General features: G+C 42.1%; 1 protein-coding gene across 1 annotated transcript in view; it reads right to left on the reverse strand.

Annotated features, from left to right (window-relative positions):
* Setx (senataxin) overlaps window positions 1–15,874 on the reverse strand; it is a 74,907-nt gene that overhangs the window by 38,906 nt on the left and 20,127 nt on the right. The window contains exons 4-6 of the mRNA XM_013021293.1: window positions 7,874–8,093; window positions 7,025–7,144; window positions 502–673 (exon numbers count right to left, since the gene is read on the reverse strand). Of these exons, the coding sequence (XP_012876747.1) occupies window positions 502–673; window positions 7,025–7,144; window positions 7,874–8,093 (512 nt within the window). The remainder of the gene's footprint in view (window positions 1–501; window positions 674–7,024; window positions 7,145–7,873; window positions 8,094–15,874) is intronic.

Consider the following 15,874-nt stretch of genomic DNA (forward strand, 5'->3'; position numbering starts at 1 on the left):
AAAGAAATCAAAGAGGACACCAGGAAATATTAGACCTTCCATGCTCTTGGATAGGAAGAATCAATATTGTGAAAATGGCCACACTGCCAAAAACGATAACAAATACAATTAACCACTCAGGAAACCAGAAATGGTGCTGTGGCTCTAATGGTAGAGCACTTGCCTTGAGCTGAAGAGCTCAGGGACAGCGCCCAGGCCTAGAGTTCAAGCCCCACAACTGACCAAAAACAAAGAGTCTTATGGACTTTCCTGCGTGGGCTGGCTTTGAACCATGATCCTCAGATCTCAGCCTCCTGAGTAGCTTATAGGTGTGAGCCACTGGTGCCCAGCTACAAAGATTTTTTTTTTTTTTTTTAAGACAAGAGTCTCACAATGTAGCCCAGGCTGGTCTGAATCCCATGATCTCCCTGCCTCTGGTTCCTGAGTGCTGGCATTACAGAGTTATTACCACCACACTCTAACTAGAGATTGTTTTGAAATCCTAACATTAGCTTAACTAACCTCACAGAGCTGTTCCGTATATTTTGGATCTCTCTGTTATAGCTCACATTGTTGATGATGGTTTGAAATGCTTCAATAGGATCGATAAGTTGACCCCAGACCTTAGATCCAAGCCGATCCAGAATCACCATGAAACAGTGTAAGGCTGGCCAGAAAGGATCCATGCTATCATCTGAAATACAATGCAACAACTTCTGAATTACAAATCAATTACAAAGACTAACTAAAAGTTACTAAATAATGCCAGGCGCTGGTGGCTCACGCCTGTAATCCTAGCTACTCAGGAGGCTGAGATCTAGGATTGTGATTCAAAGCCAGCCTGGGCAGGAAAGTCCATGAAACTCTTATCTCCAATAAACCACCAGAAAACCAGAATTGGCATTGTAGCTCAAGTGGTAGAGCGCTAGCCTTGATCTGAAGAGCTGAAGGACAGCGTTCAGGCCCAGAGTTCAAGGCCCATGACCAAAGGAAAAAGAAAAAAATATTAAAGATTAGCATTTACACTGATGATTAAATCAAAGCAGCATTTAAGTAAATTAACAAAACAAAGTAGTTTAAGGAAAAATAATATCAGCTCTTAGAGACAGAGGTTGTTTTTGTTTTTTGTTTGTCAGTTGTGGGGCATGAACTCTGGGCCTGGGCTCTGTCCCTCAGCAATTCAGCTCAAGGCGAGTGCTCTACCACTTGAGCCACAGCACCACTTCTGGTTTTCTGAGTGGTTTACTGGAGATGAGAGTCTCACAGCCTTTCCTGCCCGGCCTGGTTTTGAACTGCAATCCTCAGATCTTAGCCTCCTGAGTAGCTAGGATTATAGGCATGAGCCATGGGCACCGGGCTGAGACAGAGGTATTTCAAAGCTGGCAAATTTTCAATTTTTTGAATATTACCATCCCTCTGTAATATAATTTTAGATATAATTGTATTATTATTAAGATATTATACAGAGGGATTAATATTTCACAATTCATGTAATGCATATACTTCTCTTTTGGACAATACCACCCCTTCTTTCGCTTTTCCTCAGATTCCCCCTCCGATACCTGCCCACAAGTTGCATAGTTCGTTTTCCACATAGCATATGATTGCATTTGTTCACCCTTCCTCCCTTTCTGTATCCCTCTTTACTTCCCCTAAGAAGCAAAAAAAGATAAGAAACACACAAAAACAACACCAGCACCAACAACATAAATAACCCATGTTCCCATTTCCTGGAATACATTTCAATAAATAGTATTTTACTTGTTCAGGAGTTACACCTTTAAGTTCATCTTCTACTGGTATTCTCCTTCAGTCTGTATGTGAATGGCTGGAGTTGTGTATAGGTTGTCATGTCGACTTCTATTTCAGATCTGTACCACATTTTTTGGATCCACTTACTTACTGTAGGGCATCTGGATTGTTTCCATAACTTGGCTATTGTGAATAGTGCAGCAATGAACATAGGTGTGCAAGTGTCTTTACCGTGTCCTGAACCTTTTGGGTAGATGCCCAAGAGTGGTATCTCTGGGTCATAGAGAAATTCTATGTTTAATTGTGCGTGCGTGTGTGTGTGTGTGTGAGTGTGTCTTGGGGCTTGAACTCAGTAAGTCTGGGTGCTGTCCCTGAGCTGCTTTTGTTCAAGGTTAGTAAGCCACAGCTCCACTTCCAGCTTTTCCTTTTTTGGCATAGTTTTAGTGGAGATCAGAGTCTCAAAAGACTTCTCTGGGGGCTGGGAAGGTGGCTCAGTGGTAGAGTGCTTGCCTTGCATGCCTGAGGCCCTGGGTTCGATTCCTCAGCACCACATAAGCAAAAAGTAAAAAGCTGGAAGTGGCACTGTGGCTCAAGGGGTACAGCGCTAGCCTTGACCTGAAGAGCCGAGGACAGTGCCCAGTCCCAGAGTTCAGGCCCCACGACCGGACCCCCAAAAAAAAAATTAAAAAAAAAAAAAGACTTCTCTGCCTGGGCTGGTACTGAACTGTGATTTTTCAGATCTCAATCTCCTGAGTAGCTAAGACTATGGGTGAGAGCCACCAGGGTCTGGGCTCTATGTTTACTTTTATGAGGATCCTTCAAACTGCCTGCTGAGTGGTTATACTAGTTTACGTTGCCACCAATGTAAACTATATATATTTGGCGGGGGGGGGGGGGGGTGGGGGGGGCTTGAACTCTGGGCTTGAGCACTGTCCCTCAGCTCTTCGGCTCCAGGTGAGTGCTCTACTACTTGAACCACAGTGCCACTTCCAGTTTCTGCTGGTTAATTGGAGATAAGAGTCTCACGGACATTCCTGCCTGGGTTGGCTTTGAACTGCAATCTTCAGATCTCAGCCTCCCAAGTAGTGAGGATTACAGACATGAGCCACCGGCACCCCATTCTAACTTTTAATAGTAGACTAGAAGTGTGGTTCAAGTGATAGAGCACTAAACCTAGTAACTAGAAGGCTCTGAATACAAACCTAAGTACCACCAAAAACCAAAGACAAAACCTACAATTCAGCCGGGCGCTGGTGGCTCACCTGTAATCCTAGCTACTCAGGAGGCTGAGATCTGAGGATCGCGGTTCAAAGCCAGCCCGGGCAGGAGAGACCGTGAGACTCCTATCTCCAATAAACCACCAGAAAACCGGAAGTGGCGCTGTAGCTCAAGTGGTAGAGTGCTTGCCTTGAGCTGAAGAGCTGAGAGACAGCGCCCAGGCCCAGAGTTCAAGCCCCACGACCGACAAAAACAAAAAACAAAACAAAAAAAAAACCTACAATTCAATGGGCAAACCTATGGACTGGAAACAAAGCAGTCTAAATACAACCTTCTTCCCCTGCTGGCCACACTTGAAACAATTCTTTCTTATCAGCTCCTAAAGCCCTCCCAGAACTTTATCCTGCCACTTAGCAATAAATAACAAAAAAAAGGGGGTGGAGAGGAAGAGAATGAGAAACAGTATTTACAGATCTAAATGTGGCCCATGACACAGGGAAATCTGCAAGCCACAGAACATAAGAATTCCTGGGGTAACAAGTAAGCAAACACTTCATCCATCCACACTTCCCTGTTTGCTACTTGTCCTCCCCTTTTATAATAATTCTTGCTATTCACAAGCTCTGACTCCAGCCCTTTCCTTTGTATCTATTAGGTCTTTTAGAAACTTCCACAACTGAGCTGCTGGAAGAACCATGGAAGAGGGGAAAAATACATACAACCTGTTTTCACAGACAAGTTATTCAGGCTTTACTGATTTGCTCCTCTTCATCAAGATTCCAAACTCCCTCCTTCTCTCCCATTTTGTGTGTTCTGTTTGTCTCTTGAGACAGGGATTTACCACGTAGCCCGGACGACCTCAAACTCCTACTTCTCCCACCTCAGCACCTGAAGTATGGAAACTACAGGCATGTGTCAAGACAATAGCATTTGCTTTATTTTCTAAACTAGAATAGTACTATCCAAGACCATTTTCTCATGATGGAAATGTATTGAGTCTACATGTCAAGGAAAGAAGCCCCAACCCAGCTAACACTTTACCACTGAGACATGCCTTCAGCCCAACTTTTTGCTGGGTATTTTGAAGATGGATTCTTACATAATAAGCTAGTCTTGACTGGGGTCCTCTAGATGTCAGCCTCTTCAATAGCTAGGAATATAGGTATGAGCCACCAGTAGGTGGCCAAAAAGCTGAAGTTTTATTTTTAATTAACTGAGGCTTAAATAACTGCACGTGGACGGTGATTTCATGTCAGGCTGTGCAACCCTAGAGCAGCAGGGGACAATGAAGCAACGGCAAGGGAGGGGAGACTACGGGATAGGAGAGGCTCTCCCCCACTGTCCTCTACCATACCTTTACAGATGTGTCTCCCAGAGGTTCTACCATTCATTCAACCCCTAAATTTTTTCACCATGGAAAAATAACAAATATTTCTGAACTTCAGTTACTTTTATCAAAGTAAGGTGCCAAATTAAACTCTAAATGTCCTTTCCAACTCTCAGTCTGATCTCAGAAAGTTCTCCATCCCTTCTTTATTTAACTCAGAGCCTCCCACTTTGTTATGAAGGTGCTCTACTACTTTAGTGACATTCTAGTCCTTTTTGTGTTGGTTATCTTGATAGGGTCATACTATTTTCCCAGGAATGGTCTTCCTAGCTTTCCCTGCCATAGTGGGATGGTATACATGCACCATCACACCTAGCTTTTTTGGTCGAGATAAAGCCTCAAGAACCACTTTAGGGGATGGCCTTGAACTGTGATCTCTCTGATCCTGGTCTCCAGAATAGCTAGCATTACAGAATGGCACTACCACAATCATATAGTTTTTTTTCCTTACGATGTCATGCCCCAATTCTCAGTGACGCTAGCATCTTGAAAGTGTACTGCCACGCCACCTCCTGCGGAGTCTGTGTGATAGATCACACCAGGCAAAGCCTAAGCTTCAAGGAAGCAGGCCTGCAGGAAGAGGGTGTTGCTTCAAGGCTTCCTATATACTTGACTGCACCTTTACTGCCTCTATCTTTATCCTTATTGTTCTCTTCTTGGCTGTACATTCGTTGCCTTTATTCTTGTTCTGGCTATTCTTTTATGGATCCTCGAACAGGGCACGTTGTTCCTTTCCAGTCCAATAGAGACGGTTTCTCTGAATAATAAAGACTAGGACTGAAGATTAGATGTGGACAATGCCCCAATCAATATATCACCTTACATGACTCTGCCACCAGATGTCCCTCCATTTTTGAAAGCAGTTTTGTGGCTCACTCATAGTAAATACAGAAATTTGAAATTTCCAGATATGTTGCAACAGGCAGAATTAAGGAATTAAACTAAACCAGAAGGCATTATCCCAGAAGCACAGAGAGTTCTAGTAAAAGGGACCCCTGAAATCATGTTGAGTGAGGTAAGCCAAGAGCAAAGAGACAAATGGTACATGGTCTCCCTGATAAGTGGATGCTAAATCCAAAATGTTAGGTGATATGACAAAACTAACAGGACTTAAGAAACAAAGAACTCCCACTCATCTGGTTGAACCACTACTAAATATCCCCATGCTGCTGATCACATATATGGTATATAACATGTGAACACCGTTATATGTTATAGACTGTGATAGACAATTTGCTCCAGGAAAGTTAGAATGAACTTGTGACTTTAAATGAGCATCATTATTCCACAATACTGTGAAATTCCAGAAATTATGTAATCACTTAATCACAATAATAAAAAAAAAAAGAACCTCGGGGAAGGTAGGGAAGGAAGGGATGGTAGGGGGAAAACAATGGAGGGGGTAACAATGTTCAAGAGGAAGTGTATTCATTACCTCACTCATGTAACTGTAACCCTCTGTATAGTATCTTTACAATAAAAAAAAAAAAGAAAAAAAAGATGGAGAACAGGGAGAGGGGAGGGCAGAGAGACAGAAGAAGGTTGAACAATATTGTATAGAGGAATTTCAATTCAATATATCAGTGTATGGATAAAAAAAAAAAAGGGACCCCTGATAATAAAAGGAAAAGAAAGATTCCCCCAACAGTTATGACTAAGTTTGGTCCAGCTTGCATTATAGGGAATATCTGGTGATTTCCCACAAAATATAAAGTTAGTGACATCACATTTCCTGAGCTGACCGATGAACCATTGCCTTATACAGGAGCTTATAAAGATGAAAATAGATGCATTAATGTAAAAGGAAAAAGTATTTTGGTACTCATTAGATTTTATGCAAAGATTAGGTAGATCTAGACCATTGTGGTGTTTATTATCAAAACAATAACAAGATAGTTTAAAATAACAATTAGAAATTCATGCAAAAAAATATTGGGATCAAAGTCATAAAAAACTGAGAATGCCTGACTTAACCTGGGAGTGGTTTTTAGGATGGTTTCAAAGGGACTTAAAAATTTATGGAAAAAATAAAAGGAGGGCTGGGAAGGTGGCTCAGTGGTAGAGTGCTTGCCTTGCATGCCTGAGGCCCTGGGTTCGATTCCTCAGCACCACATAAGCAAAAAGAAAAAAGCCAGAAGTGGTGCTGTGGCAGTGGTAGAGCGCTAGCCTTGAGCTGAAGAGCTGAGGGACAGTGCCCAGGCCGAGTTCAGGCCCCACGACCGGACCCAAATAAATAAATAAATAAATAAATAATAAAAGGAGTACAATATAAGTACAGCCCTGTCTTAGGCTTGTTAATTATTAAACATAAAAGGCTGAATAGATGATGCATTGTATTAAACAATGTGCTAGACTTGTCTTGCACCACTTAACTTAAACAGTTGGTGGGATAGTCATCAATTTCCATGTAACCTATTAATGCTTCCCCTTTCTTAGAAATTGATTACATGCTTAAATAAACAAAGAATCTATGTCACAATCACACACTGTATAAAAATGTTAATTCTCCTCAATGAAGAAACACCCAGATGCAACTCTTTTGAGTCTGTGTCTGTTTGTCACTTCGCCGACTCATTGCCCACCTATCCTGAGATTCCTGACCCATCAGTCCCAGTGCTCCGGCCAAGCTGGTCCGTGGCAGTGTACGATGACAGAACTCCAAAGCAAGTAGCAAGAAAAGGGCTTTACCATTTGACTGTTTCTGCATGGTGTGCAGGATCGACCGCATAAAGTCATTTTGTTTGTCTGAGCCCAGCAACAGTGAGTCCATGGCCTGCTCCTCGAGAATGGTCAGCAACATGCAAATACCTGTGGGAGAATACAGAGTTTCCTTCCACTACTCACATGCTTTGTCTTGCCTACTGGGCAAATGCCAATGAAGCCAATGGAATTAGTTCCCAACACGTGAGTCTAGACACTAATACACACCACCTGCTCCCCAGGAACAGAACCTACGATTGCACTGAGTGTAACATGAGAAAATAGTACTAGCACAGCTGGAAATCAGTTTCTAAGATGACTACCACATGATTTCACTAAGTGTGAAGAGGTTCAATTTTTAGGTGTACCCAGCCCTATTTCACATACCACAGAGCAAGAAAAAAACAATTACTAATTATGACACATGAACTATAATCAATTAAACAGGGCACAGCTATCCTGAGTCAGTGCAGAACTCAAACAATACTAATGTCTCTCTACCTGTAAATTCTCTGTATACTAGAAATACTAGCAGTCAAACCCAATTTAAATTCAACCACCATGCTAATGTTTTACTATTCTAATACTGCTTTGAACAAGATTAGTTTGCGGATGCTTGAAAATGTACTCCTTCTACAGGTTTCTAGAGTAATTAATTACATACATATTATTACTAAGTAAGATACATATTGGCTAAGTCAACTTAATGATAGAACAAGAATTTGAAACCATGAAATTCTGTATTTAGCAATTTGGAACCAATCCCCAAGAGATCACTTCCTGCTCGGGACCCTCAGGAAGCCCCCAAATACACTGGTATAAAGTAATCATACTCACCTAGCCAGTAGTTTTTGTAGTTGGTAGTATCGTACATGTGTGAGGGCAGAAGAATCAGTTTACCCTTTTCCAGGACAGAAGAGGTATAAATGTCTGGACTTTCTAGAAGCCCCAACTCAATGACTTTAAAAAGACAAGTTAAAACTTCCTGTAAGTCGTAGTAATCATCTCTGTCTACCTTCCCCAAGTTTCTTGCAGTCAGGATAGCCCAACGCCGAACCTAAATGCACAACACAGTTTATTTACCACTTCACTCAACAAACCATAGTCTACATACAATGACATAAAGAAGCAAATAGGATTCTCTACAGATTTGAAGACACAACAGATATTAGTGCCATTTTGTGAACTTTGTTGTTCTGATGACAGTCATTTTGAATGGAATGAGATAGAATCCTAGTGTAGTTCTGATGGTTTTATAGCTAAGGATGGTTAAGACATGAGACTTGTGCTAACGTTTGGAGGAGAAATCAAGGGCTTGGTCCTCAGGTTGGTACTATTGGGAGGTGGAACCTAGGTCTGTGGTGGGCTCAGGAGGAAGCCAGCCAGCCTAGCAAATGGAAGTTTCCAAGTTCAATCCCTAGTATATTTAAAAAAAAAAGTTGGTGGTAGTGATTTTGCTTTTCGTTTTGTTTTTTGTCTTTTGGGGGGGCAAGGAGGAGGGCAGAAACTGAGGAAGGCAGGCAGGCAGGCATGGATGGTACTCAGTAGACATTATGTAGAAAATGAACCATGCAACTTGGGGCAGGGATGGGAAGAGGAAACTGAGGGAAAGCAAAGGAAGGGGTGACACTGTCCAAAAAGGAATGTACTCATTACTTGACTTGTGAAACAGTAACCCCTGTGCCACACCTTAATAACAAAAGTATATTTTTAGTAGGCGGTGTTCAGGTTGCTGGCAGGATGAGCCTTGAAAGAGACTGTAAGGAGTCCTTTCTCTCGAGGTTCTGTCCATCCCACATATACCTCCATGAAGTGCTGCTCAAGCCAATGGCCAGGAGGCCTTCCAAGTAAAATCTCCAAAACTATGTGAAAATGAACCATTCTCTTCATAAATTGGATCAGGGGCTGGGAAGGTGGCTTAGTGGTAGAGCGCTTGCCTTGCGTGCATGAGGCCCTGGGTTCGATTCCTCAGCACCTCATAAGCAAAAAGAAAAAAGCCGGAAGTGGTGCTGTGGCTCAAGTGGTAGAGCACTAGCCTTGAGCTGAAGAGCTGAGGGACAGTGCCCAGGCCCAGAGTTCAGGCCCCACGACTGGACCCCAAAAAACAAAACAAAACAAAAAAAAACATAAATTGGATCATCTCAAATATGTTTTACAGTGACAGAAAGCTAACCACAACCTGCTTCCTCTAAAAAGTAAAGATAAAAACGTTTTAAAAAGCAAGCCCCAACCATTTTGTACTTTGTCAACTTTCTTTCATGGGCAGAGGAGCCTGGTCCTTGCTTTGGACACAGACCTTGTCTCAGGTCCTTTGTCTTGCCTGGAAGATATTTCTAAGTTCTGTTATGCTGCATAAGTTGGATTCCTCACTACCTACGGCCACAAAGGCCTAACAACCTATTCATTTTTTCATGCTTCTATTCTACTGCTGGCTTACAGAGTTAGCTTCTAAGAGCTGTCAGTCTTTTTTGTTTTTTTGGAGGGGGGTCCGGTCGTGGGGCCTGAACTCTGGGCCTGGGCGCTGTCCCTCAGCTCTTCAGCTCAAGGCTAGCGCTCTACCACTTGAGCCACAGCGCCACTTCCGGCTTTTTTCTTTTTGCTTATGTGGTGCTGAGGAATCGAACCCAGGGCCTCAGGCATGCAAGGCAAGCACTCTACCACTGAGCCAACTTCCCAGCCCTTGTTTTTTTTTTTAACTGATGTATAAAAACACTGATAATTTAAGTGCTAGAAATAGAAATTCTATTTTCTTCAGTGGCCCTAGAATCAAACCCAAAGCCTTGTGCTGCTAGGCAAGTGCTCTGTCACTGAGCTATATATATCCCAAGTGAGCCCTGACAAATGCAGCTACAATCTAAGGGTATTCTTAGGAACTGACTTTACCAGAATATACATTTTTAAGAATACTTCACATAATTATCTCCATAGAGTGTTTTCTTACAAATATTACTATAGGTTCAATTCTATTTGCATTTTACATCTTCCTTCATCTGGGATTTTATCTGGTTACAGGGGTGGAGGGATGTTTTTCTCCAACTGACTACTAATTCCACTTTCATTTACTGAATGATCAATCCACTTACCTATCACTTGATCAACTCTGGTTTATTATGCAAGGACAAGTGCTTGCTTTGGGGAGAGGACAATGACACTGAGTGCGTATGGGAAACTTCAAGGATACTGATATTGTTTTGTGTCTTATCTCAATGCTGGCTATGAGTATAAAAAAATCCTCAAGGTATTCTCTGAATATGGACATATAGTTGTTCATATGCATACAGCTTTATGTCCATATATCTTTGAGACAAGATCTTGTGTATGTAGTATAGATGGCCTCAAACTAGAAATCCTCCTGCCTTAGACTACTATGTGCTGGAATTACAAATACATGTCACCATGCTGCCTCTTGAAATGTTTTGGTTTTTTTTTTTTTGCTTGAACTCAGGGCCTGGGCTTTGTCCCTGAGCCTCTCTATGCTCAAGGCCAGTGTTCTACTACTTGAGCCACAGTGCCAATTCCAGCTTTTTCTGAGTAGTTTATTGGAGGTAAGAGTCTCACAGACTTTCTTGCCAAGCTGGTTTTGAACTATGATCTTTAGATCTCAGCCTTCTGAGTAGCTAGGATCACAGGCATGAGCCGCTGGTGCCAAGCTTTAAAATGTTATTTTTTTAGTGAAGCTGTTTTTTGGGTTTGTTTTTTTTTGCCAGTCATGGGGCTTGAACTCTGGGCTTGGGTGAGCACTCTACTGCTTGAGCCATAGTGCCACTTCCGGTTATCTAGTGGTTTATTAGAGATAAGAGTCTCACGGACTTTACTGCCCAGGCTGGCTTTCAACCCTGATCCTCAGATCTCAGCCTCCTGAGTAGCTAGGATTACAGGCGTGAGCCACTGGCACCCAGCTTTTAATGAAGGTTTAAGCTCTGGCTCAGGTGGTACAGCAATAGCCAATGAGTCCTGGTATCAGGAGAAAAAAAAATAACTTTAAGAATGCTGGGAAGCTAGGTACTAGTGGCTCATATCAGTAATCCTAGCTACTCAGGAGGTTAAAATCTGAGGATCACATTTCAAAGCCAAGGCAGGAAGTCCATGAGACTCTTATCTCCAACTAACTACCAATAACTGGAAATTGGGGATTTAGCTCTGTGGAAGAGCACTTACCTGATAAGTCCTCAGCTCTGCAAACAACAAATAAAAACAAACAAAAAACTAGAAGTGGAACTATGGCTCAAGTGGTACAGCACTAGCCTCGCACATGAAAGGTCAAGGAAGGCACCCAGACCCTGAGATCAAGCTCCAGAAGGAGCACCAAAAAAAAAAAAAAAAAAGACTTTGTTAGCTGGGTGCCAGTGGCCCACACCTGTAATACTCAAGAGGATGAAATTTGAGGATCAGTTCAAAGCTAGCCCAGGCAGAAGAGACTGTGAGACTCAACTCAATAAACTACTCAGAAAAAGCCTGAGTAGTGTAGCAGCTCAAGTGGTAGAGCAATAACCTTGAGAAAAGAAGCTCAGAGACAACACCCAGGCCCTGAATTCAAGGACAGGCACACACATACACACACATACATACATACATACATATACACACACACACAAAATTTTTTGTTAGAATTACTTTGTATTTATTTATGGAGAATTTAATCAAATCTTTAGATCTACCATTTAGTTTACTGAAATGCAAACAATAGGAAAAACAATAACTAAAACAAACAAAAAAAACAAGCAATCAGAAAAATCTGTAAACTCTATCAGGCAACTATATGGTCTTAACAAGTTCAAAGCATGGAGAAAAAAGGGAGTGTATATAAAAAAGGGTTGTATGTGTACACAGAGTTTGTTTTTGCCAGTCCTGGGGCTTGAACTTAGGGCCTGGGCACTGCCTGAGCTTCAAAAAAGGGAGTGTATATAAAAAAGGTAGGTGTGTGTGTGTGTGCGCGCGCGCGTGTGTGTGTGTGCGCATGCACCACCTGAGCTTCAAAAAAGGGAGTGTATATAAAAAAGGCGTGTGTGTGTGTGTGTGTGTGTGTGTGTGTGTGTACACAGAGTTTGTTTTTGCCAGTCCTGGGGTTTGAACTTAGGGCCTGGGCACTGCCTGAGTTTCTTTTGCTCAAGGCTAGCATCCTACCACTTGAGCCATAGCTCCACTTCCTGCTTTATCTATGTATGTGGTACTGACAATTAAACACAGGGCTTCATGCATGCAAGGCAAACACTCTACCACTAAGCTACACATACCCAGCCCACGAAGAGAGTTTTGAATAAACAGAGACGGAAGAAGAGAAGAGTGCAAGACAGTCTCAAAAGAAAAAGGTATTCTTATTTGGTTAAATTACATATTAGAAGATGTCTTTTTTTTTGTCGGTCATGGGGCTTGAACTCTGGGCTAGGTGCTATCCCTCAGCTATAGCAGTACAGGCTCTGGCTTCCCACTATACAGAATGCAGCAGGAATTCAACATCTTGTGTGCATCACGCTGCTTCTTGGCACCATGGGGTGGGAGGAGCAGCTTTCCGTTCTAACATAGTAGAGCACTAGCTTTGACCAGAAAAGCTCAAGGGACAGCTCCCAGACCCTGAGCTTAAGCACCAGGACTGACACCAAAACCAAAACCAAACACAACATTTTGAAGAAACAAACAGAAGGTATCACCAAGATGCAAAGACTTCTAATCCTCATGGATTGGATGTTGCCACAAGCAATTTACAGAATCAGTGTCCCAACACTATTCTTCAGAGAAATAGAAAAAAATCAATCTAAAACTTCATATGGAGGATGAAAGACCCCAACCAGCAAAAGCAATTCTAAGTAAAAAGAGCAACACTAGACTTTGAATTAAACTACAGAGCCACAGTAACAAAATAACAAGCTTCTTTGTGTTTTTGTGTACTAGTACAAAAAACAGAGGCAAAGATCAATGGAACAGTATAGAAGACCTAGGAATAAAACACACATAGCTAGCTAATCCCTGAGAAAGGAGCCAAACTCATCCTACTCCAAGTGGATCAAAGAGCTCAAAGTCAGACTGAAACTTTAGATCTACTACAGGAAAAGGTAGGGAAACTTTGGAAATTATAGGCACAAGTAAATTTTTCTGAATAGGACTCCAGTTGCCTAGGGGGTAGGAGTAAGAAGGAACAATTAATGGAATGGCAGAAAATTCTTGCCAGCTATTCAACAGATAAGGAAGTAATGCACAGAATATACAGTTTAAAAAATTAAACAGCAAAAGAACAAACAAGCCAATCAACAAATGGGCAAGCAAAGTGAACACACAGTTTTCACAAGAAATAAAAATAGAGCCAAGTGCTGGTGGTTCACATCTATAATTCTAGCTATTCAAGGGGCTGAGATCTGAGTATCAAGTCTCTTATCTCCAATTAACTACCAGAAAACCCAAAGTGGAGCTGTGGCTCAAAATGGTAGAGCACTAGCCTTGAACAGAAAAGCTCAGGGACAGTGCCCAGGCCCTAAGTTTAAGACCCATGGGGGAAAAAATGGCGGATACATGAAAAAATGTTCAACATACTTAGCCATAAAGAGAATGCAAGTCACAAGCAGGGCACCAGTGGCTCACGCCTGTAATCCTAGCTACTCAGGAGGCTGAGATCTGAGGATCACGGTTCAAAGCCAGCCTGGGCAGAAAAGTTCAGGAGACTCTGATCTCCAATAAACCACTAGGAAACCATAAGTGGCGCTGTGGCTCAAGCAGTAGAGCATTTACACTGAGCTGAAGAGCGCAGGGACAGCACCCAAGCCCAGAGTTCAAGCCCCATGACCAATAAAAAAGAAAAAAAAAAAAGAAAATGCAAATCACAGCCACAGGAAGATTCTACCTTACCCCAAAATGGCATCTATCAAGAAAACCAACAATAAATGCTGGCAAAGATGAGAGGCAAAAAAAAAAAACAAAACAAAAACAAAAAACACCCTCATGGCAGTGGTAGAGCGCTTGCCTTGCATGCCTGAGGCCCTGGGTTCGATTCCTCAGCACCACATAAGCAAAAAGAAAAAAGCCGGAAGTGGCGCTGTGGCTCAAGTGGTAGAGCGCTAGCCTTGAGCTGAAGAGCTGAGGGACAGCGCCCAGGCCCAGAGTTCAGGCCCCACAACCGGACCCAAAAAAAAATTTAAAAAAAAAAAAAAAACACCCTCATACATTGTTGGTTAAAATATAAACTAGTGCAAGCACTATGGAAATCAGTATGGAGGTTCCTCAAAACACAAAAAGTCAACCTTCCTTATGACCCTGCCACACCACTCTGGCACATATCCAGCAAAGACATATGCAATATCCGTGTTTATTATAGCACTATTCACAATAGCCTAAGTGAGGAATCAGCCACGGTGCTCAATGAGAGATGAATGGATAAAGATGATACATAACAGACACACACACAATATGGATTACACATCCATAAAGAAAAAATTGAAACATGTCATTTGTAGAAATGGGGATGGAATTGGAGGACACTCTATTGAGCGAGGTAAGAAAAGTTCAAAACACTAGATATCAGCTAGGTGCCAGTGGCTCATCCCTATAATCCCAGCGACCTAGGTGGATGAGATCTAAGGTTGTTAGTTTGAAATCAGCCCAGGCACTAAAGTTCATGAAATTCTTATCTCCAATTAATCAGTAAAATGCCAAACTAGAAGGGTGGGTCAAGCCGTAGAGCACCAGTTGTAAGTGAGGAAGACAAGTGAAAGCACAGGCCCTGAGTTCAAAAACCCTGGCCACCAATGCGCAAGCAAGCATGTACACACACACGCACACGCACACACACACACACCCCAACTAGTATACGTTGCTGCTCCTGTGGAACCTAGACCTCAAAGATGCTTATGCATGGGCACGTACACAGATATATGTACCTTATACATGTGTATTTGGATAAACAAAGAACATACATCTAACTAAGGGAATACTTGGAGAACGAAAAGGAGCAACAAAGGCAGAAGATAAGTATATGTATGAGAACAGCATAAAGACCCTCAATGAAAGCTCTGTAGCTGGGATTGGCACTAGCAGGAGGGGCTGGGCTAACAAGGAAGGGTGTCATGTCAGGATGAATATGGTCAATGCAGTTTGCATATATGGAAACAGAACTATGAAACTGTGTTATAAACAAGGAAGGGAAAGAGAGAGGGAGAGGGAGTGGCACAGGTTGTATATAAGAGTAGAAATGTCACATGAAATCCCCCCTATGATTAATGTATGACGGGTGGGGAGAAATAACTAAATGTAATGTGTAGCTCCTGATGAGACTCCATTTAAACAAACCAGTCAAAGAACATATTTTTGTAAGCATATTTTGTATGCTAGGTATCAGTGGCTCACACTTGTAATCCTAGCTACTCAGGAAGCTGAAATCTGAGAATCATGATTCAAAGCCAGCCTGGGCAGGATAGCCATGAGACTCTTATTTTCAATTAGCTACCAAAAAACCGGAGATGGAGTTGTTGCTCAAGTGGTAGAGAAGCCATCCCTGAGGAAAAAAGCTCAGGGACAGCACCCAGACCTTGAGTTCAAGCCCAGGGCATAAGTGCATGCATGCATACGTGCATACACATACATACACACACACACACACAAGCTGTCCACGTACACACACAAAATGGACTAGATATTAGATTCCTTAAAGGTATTCTTATTACCACCAGATGTAGTGGTACATGTTTATAATTACAGCATTCTGGGGCCTGAAGTAGAAGAATTCTAAGCTTAAGACCAGTCTGAGCTAACTAGTGACCAAGACAGTCTCAAAAGAAAAAGGTATTCTTACTTTGTTAAATTACATATTAGATGTCTTTTTTTTTTTTTTTGGTCAGTCATGGGGCTTGAATT

This window comes from Dipodomys ordii, unplaced genomic scaffold, assembly GCF_000151885.1.
Source record: "Dipodomys ordii isolate 6190 unplaced genomic scaffold, Dord_2.0 Scaffold55, whole genome shotgun sequence".
Taxonomy (NCBI): Eukaryota; Metazoa; Chordata; class Mammalia; order Rodentia; family Heteromyidae; genus Dipodomys; species Dipodomys ordii.